At 31.8% G+C, this 25,040-nt stretch overlaps 1 protein-coding gene across 4 annotated transcripts in view; it reads right to left on the bottom strand.

Annotated features, from left to right (window-relative positions):
* The window catches only part of LOC127700015 (receptor-type tyrosine-protein phosphatase alpha-like), a 581,206-nt gene that overhangs the window by 329,054 nt on the left and 227,112 nt on the right, over positions 1-25,040 (bottom strand). The window contains exons 20-21 of one of the 4 annotated variants that reach the window (XM_052203454.1): positions 1,073-1,210; positions 80-225 (exon numbers count right to left, since the gene is read on the bottom strand). The exons of the other annotated variants lie outside the window; for them this stretch is intronic. Of the exons in view, the coding sequence (XP_052059414.1) occupies positions 80-225; positions 1,073-1,210 (284 nt within the window). The remainder of the gene's footprint in view (positions 1-79; positions 226-1,072; positions 1,211-25,040) is intronic. 4 annotated transcript variants of the gene reach the window in all.

Below are 25,040 nucleotides of genomic sequence, written 5' to 3' on the forward strand. Positions count from 1 at the left end.
AGGGTTAAGTTGAAACATAATATCTAAATAACTTATTGTTTCTTGTCTTTGTCTTTTGGCGAAACAAATATAAACGTACCTACAATGCACCACCATTGGGGTACTCTTTTCCACTTTTATGCTTTTGACTTTTCTGTAAAAATTAACCAATTTGACGCTATCTGGAACACCATGATCAGGCCATTGAGTGAAATGGAAATGATGAACTTTTCGTTCTTGCTTATTCTAAAATTACAGAAGAATTTTTTTTTTTAGATGTACAATTTATTGAAACCTGAAACATTACATAGATTTTATCTTTTTCTTCTTACTATTTATTTGTTGATGTTTTAATCAAACACTATCAAGATCTAGACAAAATATAAACTCAACCACCATGACCACATAAAAACAATGTTTTTCACACAGTTCATATGCAAACAGCTCGTATCTTAAATCAAAGGCACCGACAGCATTTACAATATGAAATTTATTTCGATCAATATTTACATGTATATCATTCCAACAAAGCTTTATGATTTTGTAAGGCGTTCCCTTCAAACCAAACAACAACAAATCCATGTCAAATACGCTACTATTGATAAAAGTGAAGAACACGGTTCAATGTTACTGCTTAATCTGATACCTTTGAAATGTATACCTATACCATGAGCAAGGAAAATATTTGACGGTAGTAGTCCTACACATTTTGTATATTACAGTTTATTCGTACTCTAAAGATTGCCAAATAAAAAATGTGACATTTTGTTGGTCTTTAACAATCTGCATGAGAGGACTCAATAGTTATAGCATATATACTACTCTTAAAAGAGTTAATAAAGAATTCACAGTCAAAATCACGAACTAACTAATTTGCCAAAATATTTGCCCCTCTAACCTTTTTAAACTATGTGTGTGTTAACTTATCTAAGTTAAACTAGCATCTGCTTTAACCATTAGGATTAAGACTTGTCGAAATCAAGCAGATCATATATATTCTCCAAGAACACTTGATGTATCTTTTATCTTTTATTACTTGTAAAAACTCATCAAAGATGGCTTATTATTTAGGACGCCTAAAGAATTAAATTACCTTCAAGCTGTTGTTTTGTAGAATAAATAATCTGTACACATACACTGTATGTTGTATCTCCTTTTTCATAACAAGTCTATAACTATCTACTGGCATTGCTTTGTTGATGCTTTGAGGCCAGTATTGTTCACATTTTTTCTGAAATATAAAACGTTTTAAGTTAAACATTAAAAAAATGTTTTATTTAACACACGTTTTCAATATACATATTTATTTTATTTGTGGTAGATGCATTAAAGCTATAAAACCAGGTTTGAACCACCATTTTCTGAATAAGAAAATGCCTGTACCAAGTCAGGAATATGACAGTTGTTATCCATTCGTTTGATGTGTTTCAGCTTTTGATTTTGCCATTTGATTAGAACTTTCCGTTTTGAATTTTCCTCGAAGTTCGGTATTTTTGTGATTTTATTTTTCACATTTTCTTTTATACATTCACCAATCAGTAAATATCCCACCGATAATTTACGTTTGTAGGCAGATAGCAAAATATACAACTAAATTTTTTTTCATTACGTAATATACTCTATACACAGAAATAGATCTGCATAATATAACAGTTACCACAGTATAAATAAAGGCAACAGTAGTATACCGCTGTTCGAAACTCATAAATCGATAGAGATAAAAACAAATCCGGGTTACAAACTAAAACTGAGGGAAACGCATCAAATATAAGAGGAGAACAACGACACAACAAAAACACAACATTAAAATGTAAACACACAGAAACGAACTATAATATAACAATGGCCATTTCCTGACTTGGTACAGGACATTTTAAGAAAAAAAATGTTGGGTTGAACCTGGTTTTGTGGCATGCCAAACCTCCCACTTTTATTGCTACGTCAAACACAACACCAAAAACGACAACATCACATGACAGGACCACAATACAACTAAATGGGAGAACATATAGGACAAAGAAACACACGAATAATAGCTAATAAAAGGTACTAGGCTTAAAATTCAATACGCCAGACGTGCCTCTCGTCCACACAAGACCAACCAGTGACGCTCAAATAAAAAAAGTTTGAAAGCCAAAACAAGTACAAAGCTGAAGAGCACCGAGGACCAAAACTTCCAAAAAGTTGCGCCTAACACGGCCAGGTTTTTTTTGCCTGGGACAAGAACATCTTTTTTATTTAGAATAATTTATAATTTTGCAAACAGTAAATTTTATAAAATGACTATATGATAGATATACATGATAAAACCGAAGTGGGGACCAACTACAGAATAAAAACGGATACATTACATAAAACAACTTAATCCAACACATAAAAATACACAGCCGAGTTAGCCAAAGCCTCAACGCACAAAGTGACGTCACATTTGAAATTCTAAAAAAAACACACAAAGTGACGTCACATTTGAATTTGTAAAAAGATTTCCCAAAAATAAGACAGGATTAGGATTGATTTAAGATTAGATTTGTAATACTAACATTACATTTATTAATACCAATGAAAATTACAGTACTTATTAGTGTCAAATTATGGTAGTATTTAGATAATTAATTGTATTATCTAGCTATATCGGTGTTTCTTCTGAATCAAACTGTAAACCAAATATATCGTATAAATTTCGTTGAACCAAACTAAAATCTAATAAATGAAGGGGGTGATTAATTATCTTTACCATAACACACGAATATAACAGAAAAGACAATAAGACAATTGACAAAATCCGACGAGAATATCAAATATAACATCAAATTAAATACATGAATTTGGGACAGAAAAGTACCGTGATACTATCTTTTTCATGTCGTATGGTTGTTTTCACTTTGGTGTGCACATATACCCCTCTACATTTTTGCTCTAAGTATACAGATAAAAACATCTTCAAGCTGTTAAAAAACGCCGTTAAAAGAAAGAATTATCACAGGACAAAAGATATGGAAACCATAGAAACGCAAAGACTATTGTGGATACAAATATTTTTGTCAGAAGAAAAACCAATCCTTTACTCTGTGGTCTCTCAGAACCTATAAAATTGGCAGTATTGTTTACAGTCCAAATGACTTGCAAAGTGTTTTTCTGTGACATGTCTTATTGAAGTTCATTTGTGTTTGCGCAGTACATTGAGAAGATACAAGGTCTGTACAGCTAAAACATTTCATACTAGAGACATGATACATATATGACTCATTAACTTAACCAGATAAATACCCTTCTTTCCTCTTCTAATTTTGTTACCATCACTATTTTGTTAACCTTTTCTTGCCAGATCATATGCCAGAAATCTCTGATAGTATTCTTTTTCGGACCTTAGGACATAAAAAAGTATGTAAGCATTAATACCAAGTATAGGTCCTTTTTTACATCATTTATCTTTATCGACTGCCAAAAAAAAAAATTATATGGATTAATATTTGTCTTACAAGGGACGATTCTTAATAGATAAATTAATTAAAAATCGATGTATTATTTGTTAAAGGCTGTATGTTGACATTTTAATGTCTTATATATTATTGGTGTCGACAGATTACTGTTTTATGTAGTAATAACTGTACCTCATATCTTGTTTCCAAACATGATATATGTGTTTGTAAATGTTTTTTTTAAGAAAGGGTCCTTTGAAAGATATTCCTCTGACCAATTTTACAAACATTATGCGAGTGCAATGATGCATAAAAGCTTTAGAATTATGAAAATCCTGGTTGAACAGAATTGTGTTCTGACAAGTTCGCTATAAAAATTTTAACAAACCTTGTGAAGCTATGTATGCCTTTTCTTTTTCATAGCTCTGAAATTAAATAAAATTAATATAATTGATAGTATTCCCAATTGAATTACAGTTTTATTATTTTTTATTTATTGTTTTTAATATTAATGTATCAAATATACGACGCAGTGGTGATTAATTATAGTGTTGTGTCATCAAAAATGTTCTGAGACTTTTATCTAAATGAGACCAGCATTTGGTTTGCCTATCTTTAAGTTACATTTGTACCATGACGCTTTTGTGTGTTTATATCATGTATACATGAATATATGTTTGTATGACAAGTATTACTGCATTAATATGTAAAGTTTTGAAATACAATTATCACGTATAACTTACATCAATGAAACTAGCGTTAATGTAATCACTTTTGGTGTCTCCAGTCAGAACAATCCGTGAATGGTCATCTACAACAAAGTGAAATAAAAATTTGTCTAATTTTTATTTACACATTTGAAGAGAAACGACACAGAAAAAATTTCTTATTATTTGACATAATATAATTCATAACCAATTTAAGCATATTTTATCGTGTTATGTTTTTAACCTCATATAACTGGATTTGGCATGAACATAATGAAGCAATATGTACAGATGTAATAAGTTACAAATGTAGACTTGTAGTTGATCTACTAGGATTGTTTGTTAATTTGTCAGGATAAACCAATAAAAAAAACCGTTCATCCTAGACCGCCACCCCCCCTCCCACCCCCCCCCCCCCCCCCCCCAGAACAATCAATTGGTAGCTCCCTAATGGAAGCTACGCATTTCCATATAATCTGATTAAGATAAACTAGGTGAACTTATTGAATGAATAGGAAATTGTGTTTAAATTAATTTTTTGTTAAAAAAGGTCTTTCATTAGATAAAATAATATATATACAAATCATTGTTCATTGACATACATAGACATGCCATTATAAAGAGAGACAACTGATGATCTGAAATTGAACAGACGATAGAGACGTGTATCAAGTAGAAAATAAAAGACAGTCATCAACCCGGCACCTGACAATTTATAGACTTTCATCGAAAGTCAAGAAAAATACTTTTCTTAAATATTCAGAGTTTACTCATTCATCGTTTTTAATGACTCAAATTAGTAGTAGTAGAAATAACCCAAGACAATTATTTATTTCAACAAGAGCACAACAAACACCAAATTCAAAATAAAACTGTAGATCCAATGTACCAAATTAGAAAAAGGGAGTTATTGACATTAGGCTGTTAATCAATAGTTTCATTAAACCTACATGTAGCAAAGTTGTTCAGGGTAATTTAGGTGAATAATACAACAATATTCAATCCTATATTTCAATGCTACTAATACATACATGGCCATGTTGCAAGGAAACGATTTTTAATTTTGTTTTCTTCTTTAGAACCTTCCACATGTGCATGAACAAGTCCTCTTGGTAAAATCTATAAAATGTAAGATATGACCAATTAATGTTTATCTGAATAACTGTTTTATAATAGTCGGTATTAATGTGAAACAAAATATTGCAATCTTTTAACTTCAAATTATTGAAGACATGAAGGTTGTATACTGAAAAAAAATAATCCATCAAAATAACTCACATCATATTCCTTTTTGAAACCGTCATCTTTCTGTTTTTCGTTAATTACTTTCTTTAGGTCTGATACGGATATTTTGTAGTCAGCTACTGCTTGTACATTACCATATACATTTCCCTCATATTCCTCGTCGTATTCCTCTGGTATGTCTTCGCTTCCATCATAACCACTTGTTTTACTAGCATGTTTTTGAGGTAACGACACTCCAACATCCTCCAGATCTGCGTCACAACCTTTATTTATAAATTCGTTCATCGGCTGTGGTGACGGCGCATGATCTAAAAGTGATGTTAATTACAAGAAATTAGCAGCAAACCGGGTTTTCTGTAGTTTGGAGGTATTCATTGTTGAACTTAATAGGGCAACTAGTACGATTGAAATTTATGTATTCTAATGTGTAGCGCTTTTATGTTTGTTTGACCTGTCTGTGATTTTTTTTCAATCCATCCATGTTTATACATGTATGTTCTAAATGATAAACATACAAATAATCAATCTCAAACTTTACCTCCATATAGTCATGAGTATCAAATCAAAAAATGTGAAAAGCATTGACAGAACAGTTCATAAGTTATTGCGCAGAAACTACATAAAGTGTAATTTTCCAATCTATCAAGGACCAAAGTTCCTGAACAGCATACACGATGTGTAAGTAAAAATCGTCAATATCAAACGTTATCTCCATTTTGTCATCAGTAACAACATTTTCAAATTTGAAAAACATTGGTTCATAAGTTATTGCACGGAAACTGATGGCAGCCGCCCACCAAAACCCCGCTGCCGAACTTCACTAGTTTAAATAGTTTAAATGAATGTTTCATTGGGAAAAACTGATAAAAATTGGGTACAATAAATATCATTCAAACAAAAACAAATCAAACATTTCGTCGTTTGAACGATTATATCAGTATAAAATAATATTTGTGATATAACCTACTAGCGGATAAACATGTACGTTGTGATTTAATAGAACTATGGTACCAAACTGTTGATTTGATATTAAGCAGCAATCTGAATTAAAATAAAATGAGATGATACACAGAAATTGTATAACATGATAACAGATATAACTCTTCTTACTAAAAGAATACATCGATGCAAAAGCATTTAACTGCTATAATTTTTCTTAGCAATTTATTGTTTACTCATTCCACTATCTACATATAAAGACTTCATATTGGAGTTGCTGCTGATATTTATGATACATAAAGATATATTTTCGTACCCTAAACATGATTTATTATACATTTGTTTTCATTTCTATTTGAGTAAACAAACATTTCGTCTGTGCAGTTCTACTCACTGATATAAGTGTTTTCTTCCGTTCCACTTAAATGTTCGCTGTCACTTAAATATTTGTTAGGTCTAGAAGCTGATCTTCGTCTACAAGTTATTAAATTGAATGATATTCGATTGCACACTAGACATAATAATGATACTAAAAACAATATCTTTTCCAGGCATTGCACAAGATTGTGATTTCTGTATCATTTGTGCATACTGTATAAAATATTCTATGAATTACAGCCGCGGATGAAATTGTAGAACGGTATGATTTTGTATCAGCACGTTAATTATTTTGAGCTTTCTTTTAGTGAGGTCTTTTTTTAAGTGACCTTTAACAATGACCTTTGACCTCCGGGTCAACGTCTGCATTTGAAGAACAAAGGCTTTTGAAATTCACTAGGTGTGGTGTTTCGCACATCATTAAGTCAGATTCAATTAAGTACCTAAAGATCAACTATTATATAATTATGAATGACTAAAACATGTCCGGGTCATACTTTTTATATTACCCTTTTGACCTATTGGTATATCAGCCAAAACCAAAATAAGTCACATGTCATTGTGTCAGTAATTGACTGGCCTTTGGTCTATATGTAAGCTTATTGATTTTATACGAAATTATCGTGTTTGGGTAAGAATTCTCTGTTTTATTTATCTATTATTTTCATATTATTTTAATGACTTCTTGGTTATTGGTGTGGGGATGAACTTGCCATAAATGACAGAACAGCTGTCTAAATCATTGAATCCTCTAAGGCATATGGTCGAATATAACATATATGTGAAAAGACAGTTTATGTTTTTGCATCTGCGAATAAAGCTAACCTGTAGATAATAACAGCAAGTATTACTACTATGATGACTATTACGATAGCACCTATGACTCCTCCTATTGCTGGACCAGGATCAGATGGAGACATCTGTTTCTTTGATAATTCTGAAGATTAATCACTTTTTTTAAAATTCTGTATCAGAATTTACATTAAAGTCATGATATGCAGTTTTACCTTTGATATAATTTTGAAGGATAATGTATACATTGTATTAACAAACATACAAGAAGTGGTAAAAACAGGCAGCTATTTTTCTATCATCAGAAATTAATGTTTATGTGATATGCGTAACAACAGTTATCATAAAAAAATACTACTGAATTTAGAATGTAATAAATGTAATGATCTAATCTAAAAATAGCAACATTTCGTATGATTGCCAATGAGACAATAATTTCACCTGAGACTAAATGGCGTAGAAGTTTGCAACTAAATGCCATCGAACGGCCTTCATAGATCAAGTGAACTTAAAATTAAAACTACTATCAAAACTAGATGGTCTGCTTTATATCTTGATCTCTTCCTCGATATACGACTTCAAACTAGAATTTATGACAACAAGATGATTCTAAATTTCTATTTCTAAGTATTATACTACCCTTTTCCCCAGTGCATTGCATTAACATATCTCAATTAATACGTTAGTCTCATGCAGGTTAACATTTCATTTATGCCCCTCACATACACGGATTTTGCTAACGAGTCCTTAAAGACCGTAAAAATGAGGTCAAGGTCATAAGAACCCTGCCAGACAGACATTTACCTTTCACAATTGTTCCATACACTAAATATAATTGACCTATTGCTTATAATATCTGAAAAATAGACCAAGCCACAAAAAAATGAAAATTGTCCAATGAACCATGAAAATAAGGTCACGGTCAGATGAAACCTGTCAGTCAGACATGTACACCTTACATTCATTCAATACACCAAATGTAGTGGCCCTAATGCTTATAGTATTTGAGAAATAGACCAAACCACAAAAACTAAACATTGTTCAATTAACCATGAAATTGAGGTCAAGGTAAGATGAAACCTGTAAATCCGACATATACACCTGACAATAATTCCATACACCAAATATAGCTTATAGTATCTGAGATATAGACTTGACCATGTAACTTTAACCTCGATCACTGATCCATGGAATAAGGTCGAGGTCAGGTGAACCCTACCTGACGGACATGTAGACACTGCAAGGAACCCATATACCAAATATAGTTAACCTATTACTCATAATAAGTGAGTATTTCACTTTACAAAAAATCTGTAATTTCTTTACAAGCAGTCACTTAACCATGAAAATGAGGTCAATGACAATGGACATATGACAGACGAAAACTTCGTAACATAAGGTATCTGCACAAAAGGTATGTAATACCTATGTCTCGCATACTGCGACTTTCGTCGCAGGCGAGACCATAAAATCATAATCACTCCTTAAATTTACTTTAGTTAAAGATATGCAATTTAATTAGTATTGCTAAATCATTTATTTAGTCTTACAAGGTACCAATCTTGTTATCCTGTTTTTCAAAACCAATTTACCGAACATTAAGTGGTTAATTGTCGAAGGAAATAGAATAACGCTTCTATACTTGATCTCAATTACATTATTATCAAGTATGTACTTGTTACATAATAAATACAATTATAATTATTGAATAGTATTTTTCTTCTTTCATTTTGATCCGTATCTATAAATTTTGGAGTTGTATGAAAGTAATTAGCGAGTTTAAAGTGTCTGGTTGAAGGTGCAAAAGTCTTTGTATTGTGCTACCTTAAATACCTAAAATAAAAATTAAAAACGTGAAGCGCGTATTGAAAATGTTATCGCGTATTTAAACTGATTAATTCAAAACGTAGGTATCTATACTTGCTTATCACTACATTGTACAAAACCTCTAAGTTATGTCAAGATTCGCACTCATCTATACAATAAACGAGTGTATAATTATAGTAGTTATTTGTTATTACTGCTAGCTGTCGTTTGATTACCAGCATGCACTAAATCAAGTGCTACTAAAAGTATTAAATTCCGGGCCAATATTATTAATTTTTACAAAATTAGCAAAAAGAATACAAGTTTGTTCTTGTGTGTTTGGAAAAACAATATGGTAAACGACGTAAATCACATGTCAAACAATATTGTATTACCTTTTATGTCACATACATCGCCACTATATCCTGTAGAGCAACCGTCCGTACAATTTCCGTCTAATACACTACACGACTCGTTCAAACAATTTGCACAAAATCCTTCACAGTTAAATCCAAAATATCCATACGTGCATTCTGAAACATTGTACTTTGATTTGATAATTATACATCAATTGTTGATACATCTGTACATAAACTAATAGATAATTTTGTAGATCGGCACAGAATCGTACTTGATGACTAAAATCAATATTGTCATTATTTATTTAAAACTGAACAATAATGTACATGGATCGGAAACTCATCTTCTCGCTTTTTATCTGTTGTTGATGCCTATAGTTATGACGTAAGTCACTAATATTTTCATTTAATTTTTCTAAATTTTAAGTCGTGGCCGTGTATGTATGCATCCTGCACAGCACAATTACCTCAACTTTAAAATTAAACCCAGTAACAAACTTTAAGTAAAGGAGATATCAAAGGCAAAACGGAAAACATTTGTTACTTCCAAAGCAATTAAAAATATTCTTCTTAAAGATCTTGAAAATTAAACTTTTTTTACATTGACCCTGCAAGAAAAAATAATGTATCCATCAAAAATTGCACAAGTCAATTAAGAACAGACAATAACCGGACGAAGTGAAAACAATAAAAAGACAAACAACTGAGTAAAACGAACCCATTTAAATCCGTGGTGAACACGTGCTCGTATAAGTAACATAACCATGTATATTTAAGACGCAATAATCACATGCTTTCCGTAACGGTGAAAAGGTTCAAGACGGCAAAAAACTAATTGCTAGCCGATTCATTTACTAGATAATTGTTTAAATAGTTTCTGTATAAGTAGTAACCTTAATTAAAAGAAATTCAGAATCTGTTAAAAACACAATCTTAATTAGTGAATACAATGATTGAACGTGCTACTGGCTTTTTATTTCTCGGTAAAAATGGGAGGTGCATGCGTTTAAAGTAAATACCAACACATCAATTAAAATCGTCAATTATAGCTCGAACCTTTTTTTTTAGTAGTTATCTTTTGATTTTGTACTTTTCTCTTTTTCATTTTCTTCGAATATCGTCAGTACTGAATTTGCAGTAATGCAATATGTGTATTTTTCCTAGAAACACTTAATGCATACTATGCAAATCAAGTTTTGGAAGCAAAACGCAGTTCACAGATGAATTAGGATAATATAATGTATAATTTAAATCATAGAAGATAGAAAGCAAAATCGCTGAACAACTCGAATTTTCATTTTTGACTTATTTAAATGTACTATTGGCTAAATGGAGATGTGTTGCATTAATCATGAAAACATGTAATTGACATTAACTTTATTTGAGTAGCTTCCGGAGCACCTGAGGTCATCCCCAGCAGTGTTTGTGTTTTGATTAATTTTTGGTATACTATTATTTTTTTAGACTGACATTGGTCTATTTTAATTTAACCACCAATTGAAACCATGTCTTTGAACTTTACTGGATAGTTGTCTCATTGGCAGTCATACCACAACTCCTTATTTTTATATAAGCTATTCTTATGTAATAGTTTGCCTTATATATAAATAATAAACAGTCTACCTTGATCACGCGAGACACCATCCCATCCTCTTTTGCAGCCTTCGGTTGAACAATGGCCGGAAAATCGATCGCATGGTTTTTCACGGCAGTTACAATATTTTGTACAGTTTGTCCCGAAATACCAATCTGCACACGCTACAAAAGATATTCCAAATGAGTATCACTATACAATTAGGAAGAAGAGAAAAATTCGCAGTGACAGTTTTCAAAATTTTAATAACCTTTAAGATACCTTCAATTTTATGGTTTAACTAATAGACATATGTTTTCATTAAACTTCGTCTATATCTGAATTATTTGCTCGAGATTTTGTTTTCCTCTTTTTAAAGCAACATAATTAGTCCAATATTTAACCGCTTTGTTAAAACATATTTATCTAACTGTGGTCTGATGTTTTGAATTTGACATTATTGATGTTACGTCAATCGGGAGATTTCATAGGTTTAGAAAACAAAAACGTTGTTCTGAAACAGTTGAAATTAATAAATGAAATAAATTACCAATGCACATATTTGTTTTCGTTAATGTTTTTTTTGTATTGGAGTATATATACGAAAACTACGAAAGCCATAAAGAGACAAATAAAACAAATCAATCCATGATATCGAATTTTTTTCTCGATTTGCAGTCCGTGATATCGGTTTATTTATCCGTGATCTGTTTCCTAATCCGTGATCCCGATTTCTAATCCGTGATGTCGGATTACCAATCCGTTATTACCGGATACCCAATCCGTTATCTCAGTTCCCAATCATGTCACTCTGACCTTGACCCCTATGATAGTAAAATATAGTTTGATTTCTGTCCTGCGCATATCTTTGGTATTGTAGAACTTAAAGATTGAACAAAACCTGGTATGTTGATGCATCTTGGGAAAGGAATGTGTTAAATATTAGTCACGTTACTCTGATTTTGACTTTGACCTTTGACCCCTGTGATAGTAAAACATTGTCTGATTTGTGTACGGTTCATAACTGTTGTACCTGATGTAACACGTACATTGATACGATTTTTTATGTAGAAGAATCGTGGGATCGAGTAGTGCTCAATACCAAAATCAGGTCACTCTAACTGTGACCTTGACGCTTGACCTTTTTGTTAGTTTTGTGTTCAGGGTTGACTATTCTTTGAAGAACTGAGGTTAACCGAACTATGTTAAATTAAGTGTGCATATAATAGGAAGGTGATTTGTTAGTATGAATACGTCAATGTGGCTTTGATCTTTGAACCTAAATAAGTTATTTGACCTTTAATATTGATATGGCTAAGGGCCAAAAATCTCAAAATGTCATTTTCCAAAAATTAAATGTCAAAACAGCAACTGAAATGCATGTACGAAGGGTATTAGTCCCGCTATGCGGACTGCTTTAGTTTAACTTCTCAAATAATAATAACAGATTTTTAAGGATGTCAGATGATCTGTTTCAAAATAACAAGTTTTTTAAAAGACTGTTATAAATTGATAGTATATAAATAACGGAACCAGAGCAGGGGAATAAATGAAAGGTACGTGTCCTGTTTTTGAGATATAAATCATTGAAAATTGGAGGACAATGATTCTGTCTAGATTGTTTATACATTTTAAATTGGCACCTTTTTTTCTTTCAAAATTTGGCACACCCCAATCCCATTATTCTTCTACATACAACGTTGGGTAAATGTTACTGTTAGGTACAACAGTTATGCACAGTAAACAAATCAGACAATCTTACAAAAGGTAAAAATAAACAAGGATTTTAACAGATTTAAAACAAAAATGTCTGTTTAACTATATGTAATAAAATTATGAAAAGAACAGAAGGGGTTGGTGGGCAAATTATTTATATTATTAAATTATAAAAGAATATTAAATCGGCATTAAGACAGATGCATAGTATGAATAAAAGGAGAAGATGGGTGTGTGCTTACGATAGAATCATACAGTAATCCAACGACAAACCAAAATAACATCTAGTCTAAGGGATCTACATATAGTCTTCAATAAACCATAAGCGTCATATGAAGCTCAAAATCGTTCAAAGTCTCAATATCAAATGTCCTCCGAAAATGTCAAAGGAAAAAATGTACATTATATCATTCTAAAAGTGTATTAGTTTTATTACTCCGAGTCAAAGCAGAATAAATCGTTTTTTTTATTTAGATATTCGCTTTACACTTTTTATGTAAACGCTTCACGAATTAATAAATCTAAAGGGTAACTTTATTTAATAACCGACAAATAATATAGAATAAAAGCTTTTTACTGAATCTTTTTTTTTTGCTGGAAATTGACAGGCTTGAAATGAATACTTACTCTTATTGCAGTATCGTCCATACACATAGCCTGGTTTACATCCACTAATGTTTTTGCAGACCCCCAAAACATGATCGCACGAATCTTCTAAACAGCCATCACATTTCTCGGAACAATTCCAACCAAATGTTCCTTGACTACATTCTGTAATAATATATGTATAATTCTTATATGATTTGCATATTAGGGAATGCGTTAATATGATTGGTCGAGAGGGCTTCCGGTAGTGGCACTTGAAGTTATTCATTTTTCGATAGACGACGTTGATGCAACTACTTTTGGTAATCAATGTAAACAAAATGGCAGCGATAATAACACAAACCGGCTCGACGTTAAAAATATTTATTTTCACTTCGCGTTCATCGTTAAATTATAAATTAAATAATAAACACAAAACATGCATTTAAATGATAGTAATTAAGATATTTCTGTAGTTTTTTTTTATCAGATAGCAAATTTCATGGAGTACATTTTTTTTGCGTGAACCAAAAAATATATTCATGCGCCAGGCCAATTCAATGACACAAATATTATACAATTTACGTGAGATAGAGGTTACGAGTGGGAAGATTAAATTTCTTATCTCCAATTTTAAAGAACTATGAAGATTAAACGCATTTTTAAAGGAATTTATTGGTGTATAAACTGGACCAAGTCACTCACAAACAAACATAAAAGTCCTTGGGACTGTTATTTGTTTGTGAGTGAATTATAGTTTTCAATGTTGTGTTTTGAAGACTTGTATGTCGTTTTGTCGCTTTTGGTTTTTTTTTTTGTTGGCCATGGCATTGTCAGTTCGTTTTTAAGTTATGAGTTTGTCTATCCATTTTGTATCTTTTCACATCCCTGTCATATGTTTATATTTCTTGTTTTATTTCTAAACAAATCATTTTGATAATGATATTGTATTCATCTTTACTTCAAACTTACAGAATAACTGATATAAAATGTATGATTTTTAGCTTGTTTACGCAGTTTTTATATTCGCCACTAAAACAATTTTTTTGATAAGATATATTAATGATTAAGTTGTAGTATTTGTGCACATCATCAGTTGAAAGCATATATAAACATATCAATATTCAAAAAGTTCTCTTCTAAAGATATATGTTTAATTCAACCTACTGTCAGTACAATTGAGTCTTTCCCATCCTATATTGCATCCTCCATTACATTCTCCTGTCACGTGATTACAAGGTAGGTATAAACAGTTTTGTGAACAGTACCGAAGACACTGATGTCCGAATGAACCAGCATTACAAGCTTTGAAATGATAAAAGTAAAAAGCTACATACTATTCACCCACCAAATATAAATCAAATACAAAATGCATCATTGCAGTAAACACGATGATTACTATGATCTATGGAACCTTCCTTTATTATTCAGGTATGCCAGTATGCATACTTGTTTTGCATAGTGTGGGGGTAATGATGAGCATGAAGATTGTTTAATATATTTTAACATCAATGATCCTTCATGTAGCAATTCAGCCTTTCTATTGAAGGCAAATAGTATTAAGATCTTTTCCGTATAATGTCGAATTATAAGCTGTATCACATGTGAATGGATGGCCAATTTATTTTCGAGTGTTTAGATATGCACATTGTATAAATATTTACAGATTTAGAGATATTATATCATTTAACAAATACAAAATGTAGCAACTGCCTCGTATGTGCGACAAGTATTTTACTTGCTAAAATAGACACAGTGGCTGGTTGCTGTCTGGTATATGTTGTTCGTTTATCATGTTTATTGGTTTTTTGTTTCTTTTTTCATTTGAAATGTTTCGCATGTTTTCATGTCGGGGACTTGTATAACTGACCTAACGGTATGTGTAATGTTCATTGTTGCCGTATTGAACAGTGACATATAGTTCCTGAAATTCTCGTATTTGAACTTCGGTGGATAGTTCTCTCATTGACAATCATACCACGTCTACTTATTGTATAAAGTTACAATATTGGAGATGACTGTTTTTGATAGTAATAATTTGTGCAATCGATGTTTTTTTAGGTCAGTTCTGACTACTTTTTTTTCATCCATATTTCTATACAATGCACATGTCATATCATGTATATTCATTTCAGACTTTTTATTTACAAACCTTTGGTTTTCGGCGTTTCAGTTTAATTCAGAGACAGACAATGGCGCACTTAGATCAGTTTTTAAATTTTTATTCCTACAATTGGGCTGCTACTTTTGCCATTGGATATTTGGCACCAGAAGCTTCATTTAGCCAAGTACCTTAATTATTATATGCTTACAAACGGCCTGCAAAAATGGTAATTAGTTCATCTGATGAATGATATTCAAGAAACACGTTTTGTGGTCATTGAATTTGGTATAATCCGTTTTTAAAGGTTAAAACATTTGTAATATGAATTAATAAAAGCAGTTCTTATTTCATAAATATCTACATGGCAAACATAATACCTTTGTCACATTTGTCGCCAATCCAACCATCTGAACATCAGAGCAAACAACTTCCACTGACTAAATCACACTGCCCGTGTCCCAAACAGTGTTCTGAACAAAAATGTTGACACTTTTCTCCGTATCTTTTATATGGACATCCTGGAATCAATGCAAGATGTGAACTAAACAATTATCAATTGATTGTCAGTGGATATGTAGCAAAGCATATTTGTATATCAAATCATGTTAAAATATTGTTTGAATATAATGATTGTCGTTGTCACAACGGTCAATCTTTGGTATGATGGTCTGATACAGGTACATGAAGTAAAATTGAGAATGAAAATGGGGAATGTGTCAAAGAGACAACAACCCGACCATAGAGCAGACAACAGCCGAAGGCCACCAATGGGTCTTCAATGCAGCGAGAAACTCCCGCCCCCGGAGGCGTCCTTCAGCTGGCCCCTAAACAAATATGTATACTAGTTCAGTGATAATGGACGTCATACAAAACTCCAAATTATACACAAGAAACTAAAATTAAAAATGATACAAGACTAACAAAGGCCAGAGGCTCCTGACTTGGGACAGGACCAAAAATGCGGCGGGGTTAAACATGTTTTTTGAGATCTCAACCTTCCCCCTATACCTCTTGCCAATGTAGAAAAAACAAACGTACAACAGTACGCACAGTAAAACTCAGTCTAAGAGAAGTCCGAGTCCGATGTCAGAATAGGAAACAAAAGAAAATAAACAAAATGACAATAATATATAAATAACAACAACTAGCAGTTACTGACATGCCAGCTCCAGACCTCAATTAAACTGATTGAAAGATTATGTCTTCATCATATGAATATCAGGCACAATCCCTCCTGTTAGGGGTTTAGTATTATAACGTCATAAAATATATGAGAAGAACACAACCCGTGTCATGCCAACAACTGGTTTTAGAATAAATATGTTTAATTCCGATGCAAAGACCCTATAAGTGAATCAATATTAAAGCCAAAATATGCAATCTTTAATGACCTGACAACAGTATCGTAACTATATCCCTTCTTAATAAGTCTGTTTAAAGGTTTTGTTAGCTTTTGAGGTGAATACTTGCATTTTTGTGCTTTGTAAAGAATATTACCATAAAAGATTGGATGTGAAATACCCGAACGTATAAGATGTCTGCATGTTGAGTTATATTTACGAATGATGTCCTTATACCGATGATAAAATTTAGTAAATGTTTTGACAAGTCTATGCATGCAATTTATCAAGTACTTCCAACGAGTTTTTGACACTCCAAAAGTAGTTAATTCCACTATTTTCAAAGGCCTTATTTGAACAATTTATTATCAGGTTTTTGATTGTACCAAGTGTACTAGTAAGTAGAATAGACAATTTAGTAGTGGAACAATGACTTGACGACGAAATAAATCTAAATTTGTAAGGTGATTTGTGTAGCTTCGGAAGCCAGTACATAGTTGGGATTTTCATTGTATTTGGTTCTGCTTGTAAAGAAGTAGCTAATAGTTTATGTTTGTTACAGATATCGTTTTCTGAAAATGAAGTCAGTTGGAATGTTCGTGATTTCCTTTTGCAGAACCTCAATGTAAAATTTACGTCAAACTATAATGATATTATTAGCAGCTTTAACAGCCGGGACAAAACAAATTCCTTGGCTAGTTCTTTTAGTTTATGTTTGATACGAGAAATAGGATTTTTATGGTTGTTGTTAAGAGTAAAATGTTCTTTAAAATGTTGTATACGTATATCAACTATCTTCATTACTGAATTAAAAAAAGAGTCCAAAGATTTTTTGTCAGCTTTTTCCCGTTTTATCCATTTCAAACAGTAAGCACGAAGTGAGTCGTGGATGATACTACGACACTCATTCCAATTAATAATTGACGGGGGACGATATTTAGGTCCTTTACTGAGGAATGATTTTAACTCTCGGTCGCGAACGATGTTAAGGTCTCCTGTTATAACATGGGAAATAGGGACATAAGTGTATTCGGAATTACTACAATTACATGAAGGAGGTGTATTTTCACTGATATTTACATCGTTACAGACTTGGCTATAATTAAACACAAGTTTTCGGGTAGATTTCCTGTAAATATAACAAATAAAAGGGAGTTCAGTATTATCAAAATATCCAGGAATTTGTTCTTTAACAGAATGGTCGTTAAAAATACCGGCAATATTTACAAAATCAAAACCTTTATTGACATACTTTATTTTAATAAAATGTTTTTTATGATCTTTAGGGCGATCAATTTTGGGAAACAGTTTAGAATAACAATATGCCATTATCATTTGAACGATTTCATACTTAGGACTGCAATATGAAATTGTGTTGCAATCCTCTAAAAATTTTTTTAATTTATTTATAGGTAAAGAACAGAGCTTGGTTAATAGATAATGTCTGCCGTTGTTTTTTTAAATAGAAATTAGGTCCGAAATATTTGTATGGTTGGTCCGAAATTTTCTTTGATTGCGATTTTTTCTACGCCCATGAGAACGGTTTTTACGAACAGTTTTAAAAACTATATCCAAAATGTTAACAGAATCTGTTTTTGATATATTACCAATTCCCATGATATTATCATTAAGAACGAGAGGGTAGACTGTCTGTAATTTTTTAATCCAATTTAATTCAATTATTTTCAGTGATCGTACAAACTTTCAATGAGATTCACCAGGCTGCTTATTTACTACTTCTAAAGGTTGAACTGTTAAATATTTAATAGGATGATTGTGCTTTTTAAGATGTTGATAAATGATACTTTTGAATTTATTGGGTCTTTTAAAACGATACAGGTGTTCTTGCGTGCGTTTAGATAAATATCGTCCAGTTTCACCAACGTACTGAATACCGCATCCCGGTTTGTTTCATGTGAGTAAATAAATTATACTGTTTGTTTTTCAAGTTATATCAGTTTTAAAATTTAAAGAAAATGTGCGACCATTAAACGTAGACCTTACCGTATTGTTGGTGGAAAGACGGGGACATGTAAGTCATTTTTTGGCATGACACTTATCGATAGAAGGGTAACCACGATTTTTATTGTTAAAAATGTTAGCGATGGTAGTATTTTTAGATAAGCGATAAGTATATGTATCTGTATGCATGGATAGATGATTTTTGTTTTTAATCATCGGTTATTCCTTGCTGTTGAAAAATGTTTCTGTGTTGTATTGGCAGAGTTTGTATCTGAGGTGCTGTTTGGGTGCAGTATAAAGTTTTCTGTACTCGAGGTGAATTCTCATATCAATGATATTTGTTTACCGTATTATACAATGTATATGGCCCTTTTTGTTTTAAATATTATGTTTGTCGATTTATTTTGCACTCATTTACCCTATGCATAAGTTATGCCAAGCAACATATATGTAGGTTATCAAGGAAATATCGATCATGATGTAAATGCACTGTTTCTTTGCTTTTGTTTATTCAGTACGTTCAAAAATGGCGTATTATGAAGTAATGCATCCTATCCGTTTTCCAATTGCTTTTATTTTTTCTCACTTATTTTTGTATGAATTCTAAAGCTTTGAATAATTTATTAATGTTTAAGAGACCATCCTAGGGAATACATGATTCGCGATAGGTATAGTTAAATGTCTGTTATGGCATTTATGCAGAAAACAATCATTGATGCTAACGTCAGTTTTATATAAATTATTGTTTTCAGTAGTCATAGTTAGTACATTATTACCCGATCAAAATATACAGGCAAATGGTTAGTTTGATTACGTATACGAAAGCGTTTTGTACCAATTTTAATTGTGCTTTAAAACACTAGCTGATGATAGGAAAAGAATTCAATACTGCAAACATTTCTTTCAATCATAATTTGACAACTCTCATACAATCAGGCTTTATGACATTATTTTATCATTTATAAAATACATCTTTTCTCTCTGCGTGGGTTCTAATAGTCCTTTTGTTAACGAATTGGGTCGTCCTTACATGTATAAACAACAAAATTAGTAAAACTAATACAGATTTTAAGACTACAATTTTAAAATTTTAAAGTCGTTTTTCGAAAGCAATTTTCTGTCAATTCCACTTTTTCCCTTTTGGAATTGCACACGACTTTGAACAAAGATTAGTTACATAAACGTTTTGGTATTCGAAATCGATTAACTTTTTAATGTAATATTATTATTGGCAACAGAAATACACATTTATTTTTTTTCTATTTTTGCTTATTTTGCTTTTTGCTTGATAGATTAAGTATCCTACAAAATGACCCCCAATGGTGACAGAGGAATAGAAATATAGTCACTCTTGGTCATCTCCCGACCGGCAGTAAAACCCTAGCAAAAGTGGGTCGTCCGTTTTGGCTGTGCGGAATTATAGGTTTCCTCACGAGTGAAAATTATATATCGCTTGTTATCATATACTTAGAGTAAATAACTTATAGTTTTTACAGTATGATAATAATATTAAATTTACGTTAACGCCATATTTTCCGAAATGGTGCTTACCGGGCTGATATGAAAAATTAATGTATCCACTGGTTACGGCTATTATCGCATGCTTTTCCGTAACGTTATCGCAGAGCATTCCGACGTTACTCGGCAAAGGAGAAGGTCCGGTAAGGGCCAATTTCGGCTTAAAATTCGGAGTACATCTGATGAAAGATTTTTGACATGTTTAAACACTAACGTGTCTTCTTCAGTCGATTCAATAAGTTTTTGTTTAAGATTTGAACTGATTTGGTCATTAAAGACGCTCAAATTCAATCTTAAATATGAAAAATCTATCAAATCTGCCAAAAAACGTCACTTTTTAGATGGTTTTTGTCTAAAACGGAAGTGGCCGCAATCGTGTTCAGTCTCAAGCTTTATATATTTTATGTATTATCATTTAAAACAACATATATCTAAATATTTAAACTGAACACAAGTGCGGCCACTTCCATTTTAGACAAAAAACGTCTTAAAGTTAGCCCAAATGCTAAAATTGTGAAGATTTCAGTATTTTTCCATGAAATAATGATGCTCGTACCTGATGCATGTCCATTGTATTGTCCAAAAAAGCCTATGTTTATGTAACAAAAATATTCTACTTTCCAATAAATAGTAAAAGTTTACATTTCAACAACTTTGTAAGAACGCTATAATTTGGAGCCAAAAAGGGGTCTTACCGGACCTACTCCTTTCAGAAAATACACCTCAACAGTACGTTTTCAGTGAAAAACATAACAAAGTAGGGTACAAAACAAATATTAGGAAACAGGAAAATATATTATGTGAAATACAAAACAAATGATACAATAAATGCATTTTTCAAAGTTTCCAGCATAATTTAGCAAGTTACTGTACAAATGTTGACTTTTCCAAACAGTGTTCATTATGTTTTGTTGATTTTTTTTTATCGTCAAAATAAAAATATATTATTCAGTTGTTTTTCTCCTCTGTTGAAGCATATAAAAAAAAGATTTCATATTGGATGTAGTACATTTGGCGTCCGTTGTCCGTAAACTTTTCACTTTTTGAAAATTCTACTTGAGAATCACTTAAAATGATCAATATATTAAACTGTTATTTTTCTCCATTGTTGAAGCATATGATAAAAAGATCATAACATGTCATATTTCCTATCAGATGTAATTTCAGCCCTCGTTCAAGACTCGAGGGCTGATATTGAACCTTGGGCTGATAATACATCTAATATGAACAAATGCTAGTAATAATCTGATAATACCAGTTCGAGTTATTTAATATCAATATGAAGGCTCGTTTATTATTACTATCTAAAAATTACGAAAGTTGATATCAAGCGATATCCAATTCGCACCAGTTGTTAAACCTATTTCTCTTCAGGTCAACACTCTCATTTGTAAATTAAAAATTCCGCGAATCGTTGATCTAGTCTTATGCGCATACTAGTATGACGTCATTTATCCTGTTCCGGCGTCAAACTTACACAACAGACATTTAAAAACTTTTTGTACGCTTCAGAATGAAATAAAATTTGACAAACAAGATTTTCAAGTGAAAAGTGTGAGTGCTTTGTATATTATTGAAGAAATCACGTACGTCCGTTGCCATGGACGAAATGTGCATCGTCTTCACCTTTGAAAGTCATCAATGACCTTACGAATAGCCAATGAAAATGTCGTAATCTCATCTCATGATGCTGGAAAATCCAATCAAATTAACGCAGTTTTAGTATCATTTTTTCGTATCACACTCCGTGCAGTGTGATACGAGAAATGTCTATTCATATAAGAAATAGATAACAGGCCACAACGATAAGAGAACATATGTATTTTATTACGCAACAACGTCAGTCAGAATGAGAACGTTAAATCAGAGGCTTCGTGTAGAGAGAGGGCCATGATCTATGCATGCTAAGAACCCTTGCAACAACTCTTTGAGGGTTCCGTAGATGACCTGTTGCAAGGCTATATGTCTGTCCCTATCCAATATTTCGTAATTTTTCAATGGCTTTCCAAATTTTTATCCCGGACGGCCCCTACACATCTTACACAACACAACACAACAAATACCTATTGTATGTATTGTTAATTTGTAATCGTCCTGAGTATAAATGAAATATTTGCCACTGGACGTTAAGCAACAAATAATCAATCAATCAATCCTACAAAAATTAATTCTTCAGTAATTGTTTTTTTAAAAGTATCTGCTTATTAGAACATGGTTTTGATCCAAATAATGTATATAAAATTAAGTGTTGTTACAAGAACAAAAAGGATGGCAGAGGTATTATTAACTTGTTGATCAATATTGTTTAAATCAAATAAAGCGTGGAAAATTTGCGTTAAACGTTTAGCGGTAAATATTACGTATATTTTGGTACCTTTTTTTTTTTGGTTATTTTTTTCCATAATTTTGTTTCATTATGCTACATGTATCCCTTTGGTTGCAACTCTTTCAATCAGAATTAATTCATTACATAAATATCACCAATACTTCCAAACTTCTTGTCACCAGCTTATCCAAAAAATTATTCATTTGTTTTGGAAACGGAAATCATACTAGCCTGTTTTTAAATGCACCAGACTAATAAATAAATGACCAAGTTTATTTAGAAACTTAATAAACGGATGTATTAAACTAAAGTGTATGAATGGACTATATTTGCAGTACATTACACGTGTATGCTCTTAGGATAAGTTTCATATTGATCGATTTTCATTAAAAAATAGACCAGTTGTTTTCTCTCAACATCCTGGATCAGTCTTTGTTTTATATATATTTATTTCACTTACACTTTTTTGTGAGATAAAACCTTAAAACAAACAACATATACTTTCGTTATCAACAAAATTGAAAAAATTAAATTTGGAAATAACATGAAACCTGTCAGCAATATTTTATTCAAGCAAATAGTTCTAAAAGAACACATTTGCAATCTTTTGGAGACGTCTAAAAGTTGCGCAGAGTAAAATAATATTACAGATATTTCTATATCGTAACATTGATCTGAAAACAAAGTTCCTGTTCTTCTTGGTTGTTTAGCTTACCAATGACTTTTGCAAAATGCCCCAAAATCCATGTGTATATGTCATTCAAAAAGTAAAATAAAAAAAGTCACTAAAACAACTTTTGAAAATGATCCTTGTAAAATTATTGACACCAGTTTTTATGTTGGAATAAATACAAATACTGTTTCCCTTCTTTAGATAACACACACATTAAAATATAGTTATTTAAGGTTAAGTTGCAGTAAATGGGCTATGTGAAAACTCCAACGAGTCAAGGTTGTAAACAAAATTTAAGCAAAATATGTTACATAGCCTATTTACTGTTCCTTGACCTTAACAGACATAGAAAAAATGTGAAAATACTTACCACCGATTTCTATTTCACACAGTTCTACAATAGACCCTCCACTTAACATTGGTGGTACATATATCACATATAGGCAAACATCAAAAACGTTTATGTCTGTGTCCGGACGTTGGCCACTGTACAATAAAATGCCATCATTCCACGTACCAGTGGTATTAGAACAATAGACTGAATGACCATCGTCAGGCGTTGTTTGATCTATAGAGACGAAACAACAAATAATATAAAAAATAAATACAATCAAATTTTGTCAATTATTTTTTGTTAATTTTGCTTTTAGTGTTTAGTTTTAATTGTTCGTGCTAACAACCAATCTGTTGTGTCTTGCCTCTTTATAATTTTGATGTTGGTGTACTGTTACAGCACTGGCCTATGTAAGGAAGAGGGTTAATATACCACCAACAAATGTCATCACGTGTCATTTTTCTTGGACAGGTCCAAAGCCAGAAGTCTTTAATCAGTAGGTTGTCGTTCAACTTGGTTCTTGTCGACATAAATGTTTTTCGGTTATTCCTTTTTGGTAAACATCAGGTCGTGTGTATTCTCTTTTAATTTGTTTCAAATTTTGTCAACATGAGGCCTCTTATAGCTTATATAAGCATGCGGTATACATTTTGCTCATTGTTGACGGTCGTACGGTGACCGTTACATGTTCACATCTATGTTCATTGGGTTTGATGGAAAGATCACCCATAATCATTCCACATCTCCTACATTTTAATTGTTATATTACAGCAGCAGATATTTTTATAAAGGGGGGATACGATCGTAAGATAACTACTTTTCCTGTACTGATTTATATTGTATGTACTGTTCGTTAGTCTACTGATCAAGATTAAAAATGGGAAGATTGAGCTCTAAAAAACGAATTCAACCCCGATTTATATCAATGTGCCTGTTACAAATAGGGAACCTCGATCATAGTGATTATCTAATGCAATTATTATAATATTATCTTTGTTATTTTGAAAATAATATTGTATTGATAGACCTATGATTGTTGATGTTCAATTCATTCACAACTTTAATCGATTCGATTTAGAATATGACATTGTTTATTGCGGAAATTATATTTTCCCATATATGTGTCTTTGGTTACTTTTGTCGTTGAGTAAATGTCGAAAGGAACATGTTGTATACCCATATCTCATTGAATGCATATCTAATCGAGTCGACTATTTATTTATAAAAAGCTGTAGACATCTATGATCTCTATCGTCACTATATATATGGCCAATAACCTTTTAAC

This window comes from Mytilus californianus, unplaced genomic scaffold (genome assembly GCF_021869535.1).
Source record: "Mytilus californianus isolate M0D057914Y unplaced genomic scaffold, xbMytCali1.0.p SCAF_1, whole genome shotgun sequence".
Classification (NCBI taxonomy): Eukaryota; Metazoa; Mollusca; class Bivalvia; order Mytilida; family Mytilidae; genus Mytilus; species Mytilus californianus.